The sequence below is a fragment of the Aegilops tauschii genome, chromosome 3, assembly GCF_002575655.3.
Source record: "Aegilops tauschii subsp. strangulata cultivar AL8/78 chromosome 3, Aet v6.0, whole genome shotgun sequence".
NCBI classification, from domain to species: Eukaryota; Viridiplantae; Streptophyta; class Magnoliopsida; order Poales; family Poaceae; genus Aegilops; species Aegilops tauschii.
Window position 1 is genome coordinate 610,447,309 of NC_053037.3, and position 19,441 is coordinate 610,466,749.

The 19,441-nt window shown below is 41.7% G+C and overlaps 2 protein-coding genes across 2 annotated transcripts; both read left to right on the forward strand.

The window, feature by feature from the left end:
* The first annotated feature begins 2,745 nt into the window (after nucleotides 1-2,745).
* LOC141042558 (alpha-amylase/subtilisin inhibitor-like) lies at nucleotides 2,746-3,554 on the forward strand. Its single transcript, XM_073511309.1, has one exon. It carries the CDS (start codon nucleotides 2,782-2,784, stop codon nucleotides 3,484-3,486), a length of 705 nt encoding a protein of 234 aa, XP_073367410.1. The 5' UTR covers nucleotides 2,746-2,781; the 3' UTR covers nucleotides 3,487-3,554.
* A 14,896-nt stretch (nucleotides 3,555-18,450) lies between these two features.
* On the forward strand, nucleotides 18,451-19,259 carry LOC109763159 (alpha-amylase/subtilisin inhibitor-like). Its single transcript, XM_020322013.4, has one exon. The coding sequence runs from the start codon at nucleotides 18,487-18,489 to the stop codon at nucleotides 19,189-19,191; it is 705 nt and encodes a 234-aa protein (XP_020177602.1). The 5' UTR covers nucleotides 18,451-18,486; the 3' UTR covers nucleotides 19,192-19,259.
* Nucleotides 19,260-19,441: the final 182 nt, after the last annotated feature.

Here is a 19,441-nt window from a genome sequence, read left to right on the forward strand (position 1 = left end):
CATGAAGAAAGCAATAGCAGAATACTAAACGGTCGTGTGCTAAGCTAACGGAATGGGTCAAGTCAATCACATCATTCTCCTAATGATGTGATCCCGTTAATCAAATGACAACTCATGTCAATGGCTAGGAAACATAACCATCTTTGATCAACGAGCTAGTCAAGTAGAGGCATACTAGTGACACTCTGTTTGTCTATGTATTCACACAAGTATTATGTTTTCGGTTAATACAATTCTAGCATGAATAATAAACATTTATCATGATATAAGGAAATAAATAATAATTTTATTATTGCCTCTAGCGCATATTTCCTTCAAGTTTGGGTTGTAGCTTCAAATTTGATGCTGAATTGTTCCCTTTTTAGGCCATTGGCGTCGAGTGGTTTTATACGCTATATGTATATTCCCTTTCTATATTGGCCTGATGAGGATTATAATTTTGATTATGTAAATGAATGTTTCATTTATATATGCAAACGAAGCTGTAGTTCTTGTTGTTTAAATAGTAATTATGATATTATTTTGTGGTCAAGTACTTATGATACTTTTTTAACTAATCATCTCATACGCTACTTGTGCAACAATGCAGAAGTATTAAGGCTTACTTTCAGGATGGTGAACCGTGATGTGTCAAAGTTACTTTATAATCCTTTGTGGATACGGTATTGCGGAACTAAAGATGGGTTGGTTAAACAAACACTAGGATGTGAAAAACTAGTTGGGTAAGGTATAGTATCATAATCAACTCAGATGCCATACATTTACCAAGCTCATCTTGTTTCTTTTACTATTCTATTTTCATAATATACAACGGCATCGACGGCTAACCTCCAACTCCCCTCCCGTTGATCCCGGCACTGAAACAGGAGTTATCCTAACCGAGCACTTCCCGTCAAGGGGTTCGGCTTAACGCCACTCATGGTGTACCACTCTATTGATGAAAATAGTTGAGTATATTGCAGTTAAGGGGTTTTGGGATCCCAAAACTAAATCTGTTTGTATGTATGTGCCACTTTTATATGTACAACAAGCCATATAATATTTTGTATTAATGGTCTATAACTTATTTCCATTTTGCCTCCGATACAATTTTACAATGATCTCCTAGGACCAGTTAAATTAGTCAAACAAAAAATGTATGCATACACTTGAGCACTTGTTTCGTAATTTACTTTGTTGCGAGCTCAACATTTTAAAAAAACTGGTCCCCAAGTAAACTGCTAGAAAATTTCAACTAATTTGAGTTTATCTTTATTTTTAGGGAACATAAATTAGTAAGATTATCATATACCAGATTCAGATTAGATTTATTTACAATGTGCTTGGGGAGGAAGATGAGAAGACGTTGATGTTGGTCGTGCCATTGATGGCGATGGAAGCCATGCGGAGGAGATCAAGAGCATTAACAACCTCTTGGCCCCGCTCGATGTTGTTGCCGCCATCAACATCAACAACATGGACCCTCTCGCGAGGCAGCTCCTGGAGCACCGGGGCTAGGGTTCTCTCTAGAAGAAGAACATGCTGCTGACCAAGATATTGAACGCAGATGAGAAGCACGACAACGACGGGGGGAGAAAAGACGGTTACCACCACGGGAGAAGATGACTATGACAAACCCAAGTGATGTGCATGAGAATCATAAGATATGTGTTAGTTTGTAACATATAATTGTCTGGATCATTGCTCTCTATGTTTACATCATCGAGTTACATTGCAGTTGAAGTGAATTCCAATTTTTTTCCAAAATTTTGCAGGTTATCCTTTATATATATGAAAAATATGATATACATTATATTCGCAATCAGAACAAATCTATACATGTGAAATTTGATATGCATTGTATTCATAGGTGTAAGCGGGAAAAAAATGAAAAGCCTATGGCAATGCACGGGCGGGCGTTCTACTAGTATCAATTAATGTGGTCCACCTACAGTCACATAATTCCTTAGATATTAGATATAGCAAATTCTTTATTGATAATAATATCATTAATAAATGCATGATTCTATATCCAGCTATCTATCTGCAGAATAAAGACACAAGATTTCATTAATAAATGGAGCATTGTATATCTCCCTACCTCTGCACACAGAATAAATTGGTCAAAAAAAAAAATCTATGCCACAAATGATGCTTATCTACAGAAAATAGTGTTGCGGAAAGAACCAAACCTGTAACATTAAATTAGGTCGACCTACAATCACATAGAGTATTTCTTTAGATTTTTGGTACACATAATTCTTTCTTGATAAAACTTAACATTAATAAATGGAGATTGTATATCCAACTATCTATATGTGCTATCTATACGCAGAATAAAGAAACAGATTTCACTAATAAATGGAGCATTGTATATCTCCCTACCTATGCACACAAAATAAATTGATTGAAGAAAAAAATCAATGACAGGAATGAGTCTTATCTGGGGAAAATATTGTGGCAGAAAGATAGGAACCTAGGACATTGAATCAGGTCCACTTACGATCATTAATTAATGGAGGATTATATATATCCAATAATATATATGAAAGAAAAAATATTTCATTAATAAATTGAACATTGTATATCTCCCTACCCATGCACACACAATAAATTGACCGAAGAAACAAAATCTATGACACTAATGAGGTCCACTTACAATCTTGAACTAGCACTATGCATATCTTTTCGACTTAAATGCTAGCAATTAATTGTTGCTCACCGCACCATCTATATAATCCTACTATCTGGATGCCCCCAAGCAACAATTTCAACTTATTGTGAGTTAATACTTTCATAGACATGGAGCACTTTTGTTTCTTGGTCATCCTCTCACTCTCTGGCTTGGCTGTGGCCTTGCAGCTGACCACTCCGTGCAACGCTGCGCAAGCTCAGCCACCACCAGTCTACGACATAGATGGCCACGAGCTAACAGGTAACAACATGTACACCATCATGGCAGCAGATCGCAATCTGAGCGACCATTGTATCTCCGTTGGCTCATTTCGGAGTGAGGAATGTCATAAGCATGCGACCCTGACACCGTGCAAGCAATTTGGCGGGATGAGAGGCGTGCATGTGTCGATCAAGCCGGCGGAGGCGAGCGATGGCTCTAGCAAGGAGGCGTCAATCCGCCTCTCGACCGATGTCGTGATCGAATTTAAAGGCGTGGTCACCTGGTGCAAGCACCATCTCCGGTGGTACGTCCATGGAGAGAACACGAACCAGACGCATGTGTCCGCCAGCTGCTTCAGAGGGATGAACGGATGCCAACCGTCGGCAGGCACATGCATGGAACAAAGTTTCCTATTCCGCGTCGAGAGGCATGGCACCGGGTACAAGCTGACATCGTGCTTCAATGCGCCATGCCGCGATCTTGTGTTGTTCGACTACGCCGGCCAAAGGTGGCTGACCGTAAAGAAAGATGGGCGTGAGCCTCTGGTGGTCGTGTTCAAGAAGTTCCCTCTCGCCAGCTTGCCACCTGCGAGTGCTCCCCAACTAGGCTAGTGTGTATGCTACTATGTATGTGTACTTGCTTGAGCGTTCGATGCAAGGAATAATTTCTAGTACAAGCATGGAACTGTCCTATTTTGCTGGTCACTGTTCGATGCGACAAGGGGCGGCCGACGGACGGAACTCTGTTGTAGCAGGCGGCAGCTCGCTCAAGTTAACACACACTTCTCTCTCTCTCTCTGTGTGTGTCTGTGTGTGTGTGTGTTTCGAGAGAAAACTATGGGAAAGTGAAGACATGTAGGATTGCGATCCAACGGTTACAATTACACAGGGTTGCATCGGACGGCCGTGCGGTGATCGGCCAAAATTTGGAACGGTCGACTGACTTCTAGTGTTCACCTTTTCACTTTCTCTTTGATTTGTTTGCTCTGTTTGTGGCGTGTTGCCCATTGTCCACATGGCTCCAAGAGAGTTAAGCTGCCATCGTTGGTCATGCTATCTAGGCGACGCAGAGGGCACGGCGGCAAGGCCCAGGTGCAGCGCCCCTAATCCATGTTCGTTTCCATGTCCCTGGTGCTGGTGAGCTGCTCTGCCAACGCCCCACCGTTGGCTGTTCATGGAGGAGCCGACCGTTGGCTGCGGTGCTTCTCCTCCTCCTCATAAGCGAGTCTTCCTTTTCCTTTCCCTCTTCCATCTACCCCTTCCTCATCGCCTATGCCATTGGTTGATCTGCTCTCTTCACTGTTCTCTACTCAGATCAGCCATGGCAGATACTACTCTTACCCCATCAAGGAGAGCTTCAGTTGGGACTCGCGCTCAAGCACAATGGCATGAACAGGAACCCCTTCCGCTCCTATCGAGCATATCCAATAGCTGATCCAAACTGGGGAACTGCCCCTTTTTAGGGCAATTGAGGCAAAACAAAACCCTCCAGCAGCTGCCCTCTCACAAAAATTTGCTCAAAACTTTTTGGGCTGCCCTAAAATACAGCAGACGGTGCTGCAAATATACAGCACTGTGGGCGACTGCCGTAAAATAAAATGGCTCGTAACCAAGCTTCAAAATATCGGATATCGGGTTCGTATCGGTTTGGCTTCGACATATCGGATATTGAATATCGGGTGATATATCGGACGATATATAGATATATCGGAGAAACCAAGTCTAGTTTTTTTTCATTATTCTTGTTCAAAACATTAACTTTTAGTAAATGAAAATGTATGATCTCAATGCTTTAACATAACACTTTTAGATTCCTAGTTTAGTAACTTGTTGATATAGAAACTAATAAGGAAGGACTCACAAAATCCTTACTCTATGATTAAAAACAATAACATATATATGAAGGAAATATGCCCTAGAGGCAATAATAAAGTTATTATTTATTTCGTTATATCATGGTAAATGTTTATTATTCATTCTTTGTGTGCTACCAAACGTTAGCTTAGCACTTGATCGTTTAGTATTCTGCTATTGCTTTCTTCATGACTTATACATGTTCCTATGACTATGAGATTATGCAACACCCGTTTACCGGAGGAACACTTTGTGTGCTACCAAACGTCACAACGTAAATGGGTGAATATAAAGGTGCTGTACAGGTGTCTCCAAAGGTACTTGTTGGGTTGGCGTATTTCGAGATTAGGATTTGTCACTCCGATTGTCGGAGAGGTATCTCTGGGCCCACTCGGTAATGCACATCACTATAAGCCTGGCAAGCATTGTAACTAATGAGTTAGTTGCGGGATGACGTATTACGGAACGAGTAAAGAGACTTGCTGGTAACGAGATTGAACTAGGTATTGAGATACCGACGATCGAATCTCGGGCAAGTAACATACCGATGACAAAGGGAACAACGTATGTTGTTATGCGGTTTGACCGATAAAGATCTTCGTAGAATATGTGGGAGCCAATATGATCATCCAGGTTCGGCTATTGGTTATTGACCGGAGACGTGTCTCGGTCATGTCTACATTGTTCTCGAACACGTAGGGTCCGCACGTTTAAAGTTCGATGACGGTTATATTATGAGTTCGGAGTCCCGGATGAGATCGGGGACATGACGAGGAGTCTCGAAATGGTCTAGACGTAAAGATCGATATATTGGACGACTATATTCGGACATCGGAAAGGTTCCGAGTGATTCGGATATTTTTCGGAGTACGGAGTATATGGGCCTTATTGGGCTTTAGGGGAAAGAGAGAGGAGAGGCTGGGCGCCCCCCCAAGCCCTAGTCCGAATTGGACTAGGGGGAGGGGCTGCGCCCCCTCCTTCCTTCTCTTCTCTCTCCCCTTTCCTTGACTCCTACTCCTACTACTTGGAAGGGGGGATCCTACTCCCGATGGGAGTAGGACTCCTCCTAGGGCACGCCATAGAGAGGGCCGGCCCTCCCCCTCCTCCACTCCTTTATATACGGGGAGGGGGGCACTCCTTGGAGACACAACAATTGATCATTGATCTTTTAGCCGTGTGCGGTGCCCCCCTCCACCATAGTCCACCTCGATAATATCGTAGCGGTGCTTAGGCGAAGCCCTGCATCGATAGAACATCATCATCGTCACCACGCCGTCGTGCTGACGAAACTCTCCCTCAACACTCGGCTGGATCGGAGTTCGAGGGACGTCATCGGGCTGAACGTGTGCTGAACTCGGAGGTGCCGTGCGTTCGGTACTTCATCGGTCGGATCGTGAAGACGTACGACTACATCAACCGCGTTGTGCTAACGCTTCTGCTTTTGGTCTACGAGGGTACGTGGACACACTCTCCCCTCTGGTTGCTATGCATCACGATGATCTTGCGTGTGCGTAGGAATTTTTTTGAAATTACTACGTTTCCCTACAGTGGCATCCGAGCCTGGTTTTATGCGTAGATGTTATATGCACGAGTAGAACACAAGTGAGTTGTGGGCGATATAAGTCATACTGCTTACCAGCATGTCATACTTCGGTTCGGCGGTATTGTTGGATGAAGCGGCCCGGACCGACATTACGCCTACGCTTACGCTTACGCGAGACTGGTTCTACCGACGTGCTTTGCACACAGGTGGCTGGCGGGTGTCAGTTTCTCCAACTTTAGTTGAACCGAGTGTGGCTACGCCCGGTCCTTGAGAAGGTTAAAACATCACCAACTTGACAAACTATCATTGTGGTTTGATGCGTAGGTAAGAACGGTTCTTGCTCAGCCCGTAGCAGCCACGTAAAACTTGCAACAACAAAGTAGAGGACGTCTAACTTGTTTTTGCAGGGCATGTTGTGATGTGATATGGTCAAGGCATGATGCTATATTTTATTGTATGAGCTGATCATGTTTTGTAACCGAGTTATCGACAACTGGCAGGAGCCATATGGTTGTCGCTTTATTGTATGCAATGCAAACGCCCTGTAATGCTTTACTTTATCACTAAGCAGTAGCGATAGTCGTAGAAGCATAAGTTGGCGAGACGACAACGATGCTACGATGGAGATCAAGGTGTCGCGCCGGTGACGATGGTGATCATGACGGTGCTTCAGAGATGGAGATAACAAGCACAAGATGATGATGACCATATCATATCACTTATATTGATTGCATGTGATGTTTATCTTTTATGCATCTTATTCTGCTTAGATCGACGGTAGCATTATAGGATGATCTCTCACTAAATTATCAAGGTATAAGTGTTCTCTCTGAGGATGCACCGTTGCGAAAGTTCTTCGTGCTGAGACACCACGTGATGATCGGGTGTGATAGCATCTACGTTCAAATACAACGGGTGCGAAACAGTTGCACACGCGGAATACTCAGGTTAAACTTGACGAGCCTAGCATATAACAGATATGGCCTCGGAACACTGAGACCGAAAGGTCGAGCGTGAATCATATAGTAGATATGATCAACATAGTGATGTTCACCATTGAAACTACTCCATCTCACGTGATGATCGGACATGGTTTAGTTGATTTGGATCACGTGATCACTTAGAAGGTTTAGATAGATGTCTATCTAAGTGGGAGTTCTTAAGTAATATGATTAATTGAACTTTAATTTATCATGAACTTAGTCCTGGTAGTATTAGCATATCTATGTTGTAGATCAATAGCTCGCGTTTAGTTCCCCTGTTTTATTTTTGATATGTTCCTAGAGAAAACTAAGTTGAAAGATGTTAGTAGCAATGATGCGCATTGGATCCGTGATCTGAGAATTATCCTCATTGCCGCACAGAAGAATTATGTCCTTGATGCACCGCTAGGTGACAGACATATTGCAGGAGCAGATGCAGACGTTATGAACGTTTGAGAAAGCTCGGTATGATAACTACTTGATAGTTTAGTGCACCATGCTTTACGGCTTAGAACCGGGACTTCAAAAATGTTTTGAACACCACGGAGCATATAAGATGTTCCAAGAGTTGAAATTGGTATTTCATACTCATGCCCGTGTCGAGAGGTATGAGACCTCTGACAGTACTTTGCCTACAAGATGGAGGAGAATTGCTCAGCTAGTGAGCATGTGCTCAGAATGTCTGAGTACTACAATCACTTGAATCAAGTGGGAGTTAATCTTCCAGATAAGATAGTGATTGACAGAGTTCTCTAGTCACTATCACCAAGTTACTAGAACTTCGTGATGAACTATAATATGCAAGGGATAAACGGAAACGATTCCCAAGCTCTTCGTGATGCTGAAATCGACGAAGGTAGAAATCAAGAAAAGCATCAAGTGTTAATGGTTGACAAGACCACTCGTTTCAAGAAAAGGGCAAAGGGAAGAAGGGGAACTTCAAGAAGAACGGCAAGCAAGTTGCTACTCAAGTGAAGAAGCCCAAGTCTGGACCTAAGCCTGAGACTAAGTGCTTCTACTGCAAAGGGACTGGTCACTGGAAGCGGAACTGCCCCAAGTATTTGGCGGATAAGAAGGATGGCAAAGTGAACAAAGGTATATTTGATATACATGTTATTAATGTGTACTTTACTAGTGTTTATAGCAACCCCTCAGTATTTGATACTAGTTCAGGTACTAAGATTAGTAACTCGAAATGGGAGTTGCAGAATGAACAGAGACTAGTTAAGGGTGAAGTGACGATGTGTGTTGGAAGTGGTTCCAAGATTGATATGATCATCATCGCACACTCCCTATACTTTCGAGATTAGTGTTGAACCTAAATAAGTGTTATTTGGTGTTTACGTTGAGCATGAATACGATTTGATCATGTTTATTGCAACACGGTTATTCATTTAATTTAGAGAATAATTGTTGTTGTGTTTACATGAATAAAACCTTCTATGGTCATACACCCAATGAAAATGGTTTGTTGGGTCTCGATCGTAGTGATACACATATTCATAATACTGAAGCCAAAAGATGCAAAGTTAATAATGATAGTGCAACTTATTTGTGGCACTGCCGTTTAAGTCATATTAGAGTAAAGCGCATGAAGAAACTCCATGCTGATGGGATTTTGGAATCACTTGGTTATGAATCACTTGATGCTTGCGAGCCATGCCTTATGGGCAAGATGACTAAAACTCCGTTCTCCGGAACAATGGAGCGAGCAACTGACTTATATGAAATAATACATACTGATGTATGCGATCCGATGAGTGTTGAGGCTCGCGGCGGGTATCATTATTTTCTGACCTTCACAGATGATTTGAGCAGATATGGGTATATCTACTTGATGAAACATAAGTCTGAAACATTTGAAAAGTTAATATAATTTCAGAGTGAAGTAGAAAATCATCGTAACAAGAAAATAAAGTTTCTACGATCTGATCGTGGATGAAAATATTTGAGTTACGAGTTTGGCCTTCAATTAAAACAATGTGGAATAGTTTCACAAACTCATGCCACCTGGAACACCACAGGATAATGGTGTGTCCGAACGTCATAACTGTACTTTAGTGAATATAGTACAATCTATGATGTCTCTTACCGATTTACCACTATCTTTTTGGGGTTATGCATTAGAGACAGCTCCATTCACGTTAAAAGTTCACCATCTAAATCCATTGAGATGACACCATATGAACTGTGGTTTGGCAAGAAACCAAAGTTGTCATTTCTTAAAGTTTGGGGTTGCGATGCTTATGTGAAAAAGTTTCATCCTGATAAGCTCAAACCCAAATTGGAGAAATGTGTCTTCATAAGATACCCAAAGGAGACAGTTGGGTACACGTTCTATCACAGATCCGAAGGCAAGACATTCGTTGCTAAGAATGGATCCTTTCTAGAGAAGGAGTTTCTCTCGAAAGAAGTGAGAGGGAGGAAACTAGAACTTGATGAGGTAACTGTACCTGCTCCCTTATTGGAAAGTAGTTCATCGCAGAAATCTGTTCCTGTGACTACTACACCAATTAGTGAGGAAGCTAATAATGATGATCATGTAACTTGAGATAAAGTTACTACCGAACCTCGTAGGTAAACCAGAGTGAGATCCGCACCAGAGTGGTACGGTAATCCTGTTCTGAAGGTCATGTTACTTGACCATGACGAACCTACGAACTATGAGGAAGCGATGATGAGCCCAGATTCCGCGAAATGGCTTGAGGCCATGAAATCTGAGATGGGATCCATGTATGAGAACAAAGTGTGGACTTTGGTTGACTTGCCCGATGATCGGCAAGCCATGAAAATAAATGGATCTTCAAGAGGAAGATGGACGCTGATAGTAGTGTTACTATCTACAAAGCTAGACTTGTCGAAAAAGGTTTTGACAAAGTTCAAGGTGTTGACTATGATGAGATTTTCTCACTCGTAGCGATGCTTAAGTCTGTCTAAATCATGTTAGCAATTGCCGCATTTTATGAAATTTGGCAAATGGATGTCAAAATTGCATTCCTTAATGGATTTCTTAAAGAAGAGTTGTATATGATGCAACCAGAAGGTTTTGTCAATCCAAAAGATGCTAACAAAGTGTGTAAGCACCAGTGATCCATTTATGGACGGGTACAAGCATCTCGGAGTTGGAATGTACGTTTTGATAGTGTGATCAAAGCATATAGTTTTATACAGACTTGCGGTGAAACCTGTATTTACAAGAAAGTGAGTGGGAGCACTACAGCCTTTCTGATAAGTATATGTGAATGACATATTGTTGATCGGAAATGATGTAGAATTTTTTGGAAAGCATAAAGGAGTATTTGAAAGGAGTTTTTTCAAAGAAAGACCTCAGTGAAGCTGCTTACATATTGAGCATCAAGATCTATAGAGATAGATCAAGACGCTTGATAAGTTTTTTCAATGGGTACATACCTTGCCAAGATTTTGAAGTAGTTCAAAATGGAACAGTCAAAGAAAGAGTTCTTGCCTATGTTACAAGGTATGAAATTGAGTAAGATTCAAAGCCCGACCAGACAGAAGATAGAAAGAGAATGAAAGTCATTCCCTATGCCTTGACCATAGGTTCTATAAAGTATGCCATGCTGTGTACCAAATCTATTGTATACCCTACACTGATTTTGGCAAGGGAGTATAATAGTGATCTAGGAGTAGATCACTGAACAGCGGTCAAAATTATCCTTAGTGGAATAAGGATATATTTCTTGATTATCACTAGTAGAAAACAGGGCATTGGTTCGACCCTCGTAATACCATTAATCCCGGTTCGCTCACAAACCGGGACCAAAGGAGACAACTGTCCTGGTTCGTGAGCCCAGGGGACCGGCCGGGCCACGTGGGCCATTGGTCCCGGTTCGTCTGGACCTTTTGGTCCCGGTTCCACGCACGAACCGAGACCAATGCGCCTCGCCCCTGGCCCATGACCATTAGTCCCGGTTTGTGCCACAAACCGGGACTAAAGGGTTGGTCCTCGTTGCGGTCAGAGTTCAGTCCCACCTCGCCAACCGAAGGGCGCTCACACCGGTTTATAAGCCCGCCCCTCTCTGCCTTGTTGAGCTCCTCTCAAAGTGAAAATAGATGCCCTTATACAGGGAATTTGACCTAAATTCAGAGTAAATTTCTTTGAAATTCATAGAATTTATTATGAATTTAGGTTGAATTCTCTCTATAGGCACATCTATGCTCATTTTTTATGTTGGGGTTGGCGATCTTTACAGACTTTTTGTGTGTTGAATATGCACCATTCAAAATCAGTCTTTGCTTTCAATGGTTCTTTTTGAACACACAAAAAGTCTGGAGTTCAAATAAGTTCAAGAAAATGAAATCCCTTTGTAACAGATGAGTTTTCGTCCGAAACCCTGATACTTCGAAAGAGATTGTCCATTTTCTTCACGAAGTGCATCCAGCTTTTGCCGTAACCCTCTCAACTTTTTAGCACATGCTATGTGGGTGAAATGATGATACCATGCCAACTTTCAACCTTTTCAGAGCTCATTTGTAAGGCTTTTCAATTTCAGGGTCATTTAGCTCAAAACAATCCGTCACTGCATGAAAAATAGCAAAAGTCAGAAAGGGTTGAAAATTGATGATGTGGCTTTGAATGGTGCATTTTGAACACACAAAAATTCTGGAGTTCAAATAAGTACAAGAAAATGAAATCCCTTTGTAACAGATGAGTTTTCCTCTGAAACCCTGATACTTCGAAAGAGATTGTCCATTTTGTTCACGAAGTGCATCCAGCTTTTGCCGAGACCCTCTCAACTTTTTAGCACATGCTATGTGGGTGAAATTATGATACCATGCCAACTTTCAACCTTTTCAGAGTTCATTTGTAGGGTTTTTCAATTTCAGGTTCATTTGAAATGCTTTTCAATTTTAGGGTCTTATAGCTCAAAATAATTAGTAAATGCATGAAAAATAATAAATGAAGTCAGAAAGGATTGAAAAATGATGATGTGGCTTTGAATGGTGCATTTTGAACACACAAAAAGTCAGGAGTTCAAATAAGTTTTAAAAAATGAAATCCCTTTGTAATAGACGAGTTTCCGTATGAAATCCTGATACTTTGAAAGAGATTGTCCGTTTTGTACACGAAGTGCATCCAGTTTTTGCCGTAACCCTCTCAACTTTCTTGCACATGCTATGTGGATGAAATGATGATACCATGCCAACTTTCAACCTTTTCATAGTTCATTTGAAATGCTTTTCAATTTTAGGGTCTTATACCTCAAAATAATCAGTAAATGCATGAAAAATGGTGCATGAAAAATAACAAATAAAATAAATAAGTAATTAGAAACAAAATAATATAAACTTTATTAGAATATATAAGTAGAAACAAAATAAAATAAACTTTAATAAAATTTATGAAACTAAAATTAACAAAGTATTTTCTATTCAAAACATTATAAGAAACCTCTAGTATTATTGAAACTAAAATTATATAAAATTGATGCAACTAAAATTACCGAAGTATTTTCTGTTCAAAATCATTAAAAGCAAAAAGAATTTTCATAAAGAACTTTTTTTGTTAGAAACTTTAATAGCAAAAAGAATTATCATAAAGTAAAATAAATAAGTAATTAGAAACAAAATAAAATAAAATAAATAAGTTTTTTGTTGTAAGTAGAAACAAAACAAAATAAATAAAGCAAAAAAGAAAACAAAAATTAGGTAAAAAATAAAAAATATGCCACCTACTGGGCCACCACGGCCTGAATACGACTAGAAACCCATCGATGGGCCAGGATTCAGGCCCGCACAAGGCCCAGTAAGCCCATCAGGCATAGCAGTGACAATTAGGCCCGTAAGCCTGCAATGGAGAGTAGCTAGAGAGGGGTGCGGCAGTGGGGCTTATAAACCACTGCGCGCCCCTCTCAACTAGCGAGGTGGGACTAAACTTTCGACGCGGGCGCAACAGCACAAGGCCTTTGGTCCCGGTTGGTGGCACCAACCGAGACTAAAGGTGTGCATTGGTACCGGTTCGTGGCACTAACCGGTACCAATGCCCCCCCCTCTTTAGTCCCGGTTGCTGACACCAACCGGGACCAAAGGCCGCCGCTTCCCGCCATTTGGGGGGGGGGGGGGGGGGGAGGGGCTGCCCCTTGGCCGCCTCTCCTCTTCCACCAATTGGGCCCATGAAGCTCCCGGGGGTTCCGGTAAACCCCCGGTACTCCGGTATATATCCGATAACCCCCGGAACCACTACTAGGAAAAGGCCTACTAGTGGCGCACCAGTTTTTCCTACTAATGGCGCATTACTGGTGCGCCACTAGTACCACGCCACTAGTATTTTTTACTAATGGCGCACCACTGGTGCACCATTAGTATCTGGTACTAATGGCGCACCACTGGTGCGCCATTAGTATAGGCCACGGTGCGCCATTAGTATTTTTGAATTTTGAAGGCGGGAAAATAGTAGTGGCGCACCGTCTAACCCCCACCGTGCGCCATTGCTATTTTTGAATTTGGATCTGGATCGCGAATTTTTTGCCCATTTTTTGCTCTTTTTTTTTTCAAATTTTGTTCTCGTTTTTGGATCTTGTACGTTATTTTGCCGTGTTCTTTTGCCGGAGAGGAGTTCGCCGGAGAGGAGGGCCGAGGTCACCGGAGAGGCGCTCGCCTACATCGCCGGAGAGGAGGAGGAGGTCGCCGGAGAGGAGTTCACCGGAGCATCGGAGAGGAGGAAGGAGAAACCATGAGGGGAGGGGAGGAGAGGAGGGAGGAGGAGCTCACCGGAGAGGAGGGAGGAGGAGCTCACCGGAGAGGAGGGAGGGAGGAGCTCACCGGAGAGGAGGAGGAGGAGCTCACCGGAGAGGAGGGAGGAGAAACCGTGAGGGGAGGGGAGGAGAGGAGGGAGGAGGAGGTCGCCGGAGAGGAGAAGGAGGAGGAGGAGGTTGCCGGAGACGAGGAGGGTAGTATGGTGGAGGAGAGAAGGGTAGATGGAGTGGAGGAGAGGAGGAGATGGAGTGGAGGAGAGGTGGAGTGGAGGAGAAGAATGAAGAGGTAAGGAGGAGAGGACCACGCCCAGCCATATATACGGCATAGCGGCATAGTAATGGCGCACCGTGGGCAGGTGCGCCATTACTAACTTTTTTTTTGATTTATTTTGAATTTTGAAGGTGGGAAGATAGTAATGGCGCACCATGGGCAGGTGCGCCATTAGTAAGTTTGAATTTTTTTTGAATTTTTTTGCCTCTCCAGATCTTAAAAGCCCCGTATCTTTTTTTCTGTTAGGTTTATTGAGGATTTTGAAAGTGTTTAACAAGGTTCCCCCGATTAAATTCGGATGTATCTTTTCGAGTAGATGATTTTTCATATAAAAAACATTTTCATCCGAGTTCGTATGCAAAAGTTATGCCCATTTTACAAATTCTCGAGAGATTTTGCAAAAAAGTCGAAAATTCATGTTTGTAAATTTTGCTAACAACTAGACCACATATCACATGGGAATCTTATTTTATTTTATTTTTTTGACATTTCTATCATTTTCTTTTATTTTTTTTGAAACTGAAAAGGCGGTCCGGGGGTGCATTCGGGGGAATGTTTGGACCAAATTAATAATGGCGCACCGTGGGAGTGGTGCGCCATTACTAGTTTAAAAAATAAAATAAAATAAATTTGAATTTTTTTTGAAACATAACAAGTTTTGAAAAAAAAATACTAATGGCGCACCGTTCATGTGGTGCGCCATTAGTATTTACACACTAATGGCGCACCAACACATGGTGCGCCATTAGTGTCCATATTGGCTATAGCTGTTTTCGTAGTAGTGAACCATTCCGGTGTCCGAATATAGTCGTCCAATATATCAATATTCATGTCTCGACCATTTCGAGACTCCACGTCATGTCCGTGATCACATCCGGGACTCAGAACTACCTTCGGTACATCAAAACATATAAACTCATAATATAACTGTCATCGAAACTTTAAGCGTGCGGACCCTACGGGTTCGAGAACTATGTAGACATGACCGAGGCACGTCTCCGGCCAATAACCAATAGCGGAACCTGGATGCTCATATTGGCTCCCACATATTCTACAAAGATCTTTATCGGTCAGACCGCATAACAACATACATTGTTCCCTTTGTCATCGGTATGTTACTTGCCCTGGATTCGATCGTCGGTATCTCAATACCTAGCTCAATCTCGTTACCGGCAAGTCTCTTTACTCGTTCTGTAATACATCATCCCGCAACTAACTCATTAGTTGCAATGATTTGCAAGGCTTAAGTGATGTGCATTACCGAGTGGGCCCAGAGATACCTCTCCGACAATCGGAGTGACAAATCCTAATATCGAAATATGCCAACCCAACAAGTATCTTCGGAGACACCTGTAGAGCACCTTTATAATCACCCAGTTACGTTGTGACGTTTGGTAGCACACAAAGTGTTCCTCCGGTAAACGGGAGTTGCATAATCTCATAGTCATAGGAACATGTATAAGTCATGAAGAAAGCAATAGCAGAATACTAAACGGTCGTGTGCTAAGCTAACGGAATGGGTCAAGTCAATCACATCATTCTCCTAATGATGTGATCCCGTTAATCAAATGACAACTCATGTCAATGGCTAGGAAACATAACCATCTTTGATCAACGAGCTAGTCAAGTAGAGGCATACTAGTGACACTCTGTTTGTCTATGTATTCACACAAGTATTATGTTTTCGGTTAATACAATTCTAGCATGAATAATAAACATTTATCATGATATAAGGAAATAAATAATAATTTTATTATTGCCTCTAGCGCATATTTCCTTCAAGTTTGGGTTGTAGCTTCAAATTTGATGCTGAATTGTTCCCTTTTTAGGCCATTGGCGTCGAGTGGTTTTATACGCTATATGTATATTCCCTTTCTATATTGGCCTGATGAGGATTATAATTTTGATTATGTAAATGAATGTTTCATTTATATATGCAAACGAAGCTGTAGTTCTTGTTGTTTAAATAGTAATTATGATATTATTTTGTGGTCAAGTACTTATGATACTTTTTTAACTAATCATCTCATACGCTACTTGTGCAACAATGCAGAAGTATTAAGGCTTACTTTCAGGATGGTGAACCGTGATGTGTCAAAGTTACTTTATAATCCTTTGTGGATACGGTATTGCGGAACTAAAGATGGGTTGGTTAAACAAACACTAGGATGTGAAAAACTAGTTGGGTAAGGTATAGTATCATAATCAACTCAGATGCCATACATTTACCAAGCTCATCTTGTTTCTTTTACTATTCTATTTTCATAATATACAACGGCATCGACGGCTAACCTCCAACTCCCCTCCCGTTGATCCCGGCACTGAAACAGGAGTTATCCTAACCGAGCACTTCCCGTCAAGGGGTTCGGCTTAACGCCACTCATGGTGTACCACTCTATTGATGAAAATAGTTGAGTATATTGCAGTTAAGGGGTTTTGGGATCCCAAAACTAAATCTGTTTGTATGTATGTGCCACTTTTATATGTACAACAAGCCATATAATATTTTGTATTAATGGTCTATAACTTATTTCCATTTTGCCTCCGATACAATTTTACAATGATCTCCTAGGACCAGTTAAATTAGTCAAACAAAAAATGTATGCATACACTTGAGCACTTGTTTCGTAATTTACTTTGTTGCGAGCTCAACATTTTAAAAAAACTGGTCCCCAAGTAAACTGCTAGAAAATTTCAACTAATTTGAGTTTATCTTTATTTTTAGGGAACATAAATTAGTAAGATTATCATATACCAGATTCAGATTAGATTTATTTACAATGTGCTTGGGGAGGAAGATGAGAAGACGTTGATGTTGGTCGTGCCATTGATGGCGATGGAAGCCATGCGGAGGAGATCAAGAGCATTAACAACCTCTTGGCCCCGCTCGATGTTGTTGCCGCCATCAACATCAACAACATGGACCCTCTCGCGAGGCAGCTCCTGGAGCACCGGGGCTAGGGTTCTCTCTAGAAGAAGAACATGCTGCTGACCAAGATATTGAACGCAGATGAGAAGCACGACAACGACGGGGGGAGAAAAGACGGTTACCACCACGGGAGAAGATGACTATGACAAACCCAAGTGATGTGCATGAGAATCATAAGATATGTGTTAGTTTGTAACATATAATTGTCTGGATCATTGCTCTCTATGTTTACATCATCGAGTTACATTGCAGTTGAAGTGAATTCCAATTTTTTTCCAAAATTTTGCAGGTTATCCTTTATATATATGAAAAATATGATATACATTATATTCGCAATCAGAACAAATCTATACATGTGAAATTTGATATGCATTGTATTCATAGGTGTAAGCGGGAAAAAAATGAAAAGCCTATGGCAATGCACGGGCGGGCGTTCTACTAGTATCAATTAATGTGGTCCACCTACAGTCACATAATTCCTTAGATATTAGATATAGCAAATTCTTTATTGATAATAATATCATTAATAAATGCATGATTCTATATCCAGCTATCTATCTGCAGAATAAAGACACAAGATTTCATTAATAAATGGAGCATTGTATATCTCCCTACCTCTGCACACAGAATAAATTGGTCAAAAAAAAAAATCTATGCCACAAATGATGCTTATCTACAGAAAATAGTGTTGCGGAAAGAACCAAACCTGTAACATTAAATTAGGTCGACCTACAATCACATAGAGTATTTCTTTAGATTTTTGGTACACATAATTCTTTCTTGATAAAACTTAACATTAATAAATGGAGATTGTATATCCAACTATCTATATGTGCTATCTATACGCAGAATAAAGAAACAGATTTCACTAATAAATGGAGCATTGTATATCTCCCTACCTATGCACACAAAATAAATTGATTGAAGAAAAAAATCAATGACAGGAATGAGTCTTATCTGGGGAAAATATTGTGGCAGAAAGATAGGAACCTAGGACATTGAATCAGGTCCACTTACGATCATTAATTAATGGAGGATTATATATATCCAATAATATATATGAAAGAAAAAATATTTCATTAATAAATTGAACATTGTATATCTCCCTACCCATGCACACACAATAAATTGACCGAAGAAACAAAATCTATGACACTAATGAGGTCCACTTACAATCTTGAACTAGCACTATGCATATCTTTTCGACTTAAATGCTAGCAATTAATTGTTGCTCACCGCACCATCTATATAATCCTACTATCTGGATGCCCCCAAGCAACAATTTCAACTTATTGTGAGTTAATACTTTCATAGACATGGAGCACTTTTGTTTCTTGGTCATCCTCTCACTCTCTGGCTTGGCTGTGGCCTTGCAGCTGACCACTCCGTGCAACGCTGCGCAAGCTCAGCCACCACCAGTCTACGACATAGATGGCCACGAGCTAACAGGTAACAACATGTACACCATCATGGCAGCAGATCGCAATCTGAGCGACCATTGTATCTCCGTTGGCTCATTTCGGAGTGAGGAATGTCATAAGCATGCGACCCTGACACCGTGCAAGCAATTTGGCGGGATGAGAGGCGTGCATGTGTCGATCAAGCCGGCGGAGGCGAGCGATGGCTCTAGCAAGGAGGCGTCAATCCGCCTCTCGACCGATGTCGTGATCGAATTTAAAGGCGTGGTCACCTGGTGCAAGCACCATCTCCGGTGGTACGTCCATGGAGAGAACACGAACCAGACGCATGTGTCCGCCAGCTGCTTCAGAGGGATGAACGGATGCCAACCGTCGGCAGGCACATGCATGGAACAAAGTTTCCTATTCCGCGTCGAGAGGCATGGCACCGGGTACAAGCTGACATCGTGCTTCAATGCGCCATGCCGCGATCTTGTGTTGTTCGACTACGCCGGCCAAAGGTGGCTGACCGTAAAGAAAGATGGGCGTGAGCCTCTGGTGGTCGTGTTCAAGAAGTTCCCTCTCGCCAGCTTGCCACCTGCGAGTGCTCCCCAACTAGGCTAGTGTGTATGCTACTATGTATGTGTACTTGCTTGAGCGTTCGATGCAAGGAATAATTTCTAGTACAAGCATGGAACTGTCCTATTTTGCTGGTCACTGTTCGATGCGACAAGGGGCGGCCGACGGACGGAACTCTGTTGTAGCAGGCGGCAGCTCGCTCAAGTTAACACACACTTCTCTCTCTCTGTGTGTGTGTGTGTGTCTGTGTGTGTGTGTGTTTCGAGAGAAAACTATGGGAAAGTGAAGACATGTA

Excerpts from the sequence above, each read along its gene's own strand:
- LOC141042558 (XM_073511309.1), top strand. The coding sequence starts at position 2,782 with ATGGAGCACTTTTGTTTCTTGGTCATCCTCTCACTCTCTGGCTTGGCT.
- LOC109763159 (XM_020322013.4), top strand. The coding sequence starts at position 18,487 with ATGGAGCACTTTTGTTTCTTGGTCATCCTCTCACTCTCTGGCTTGGCT.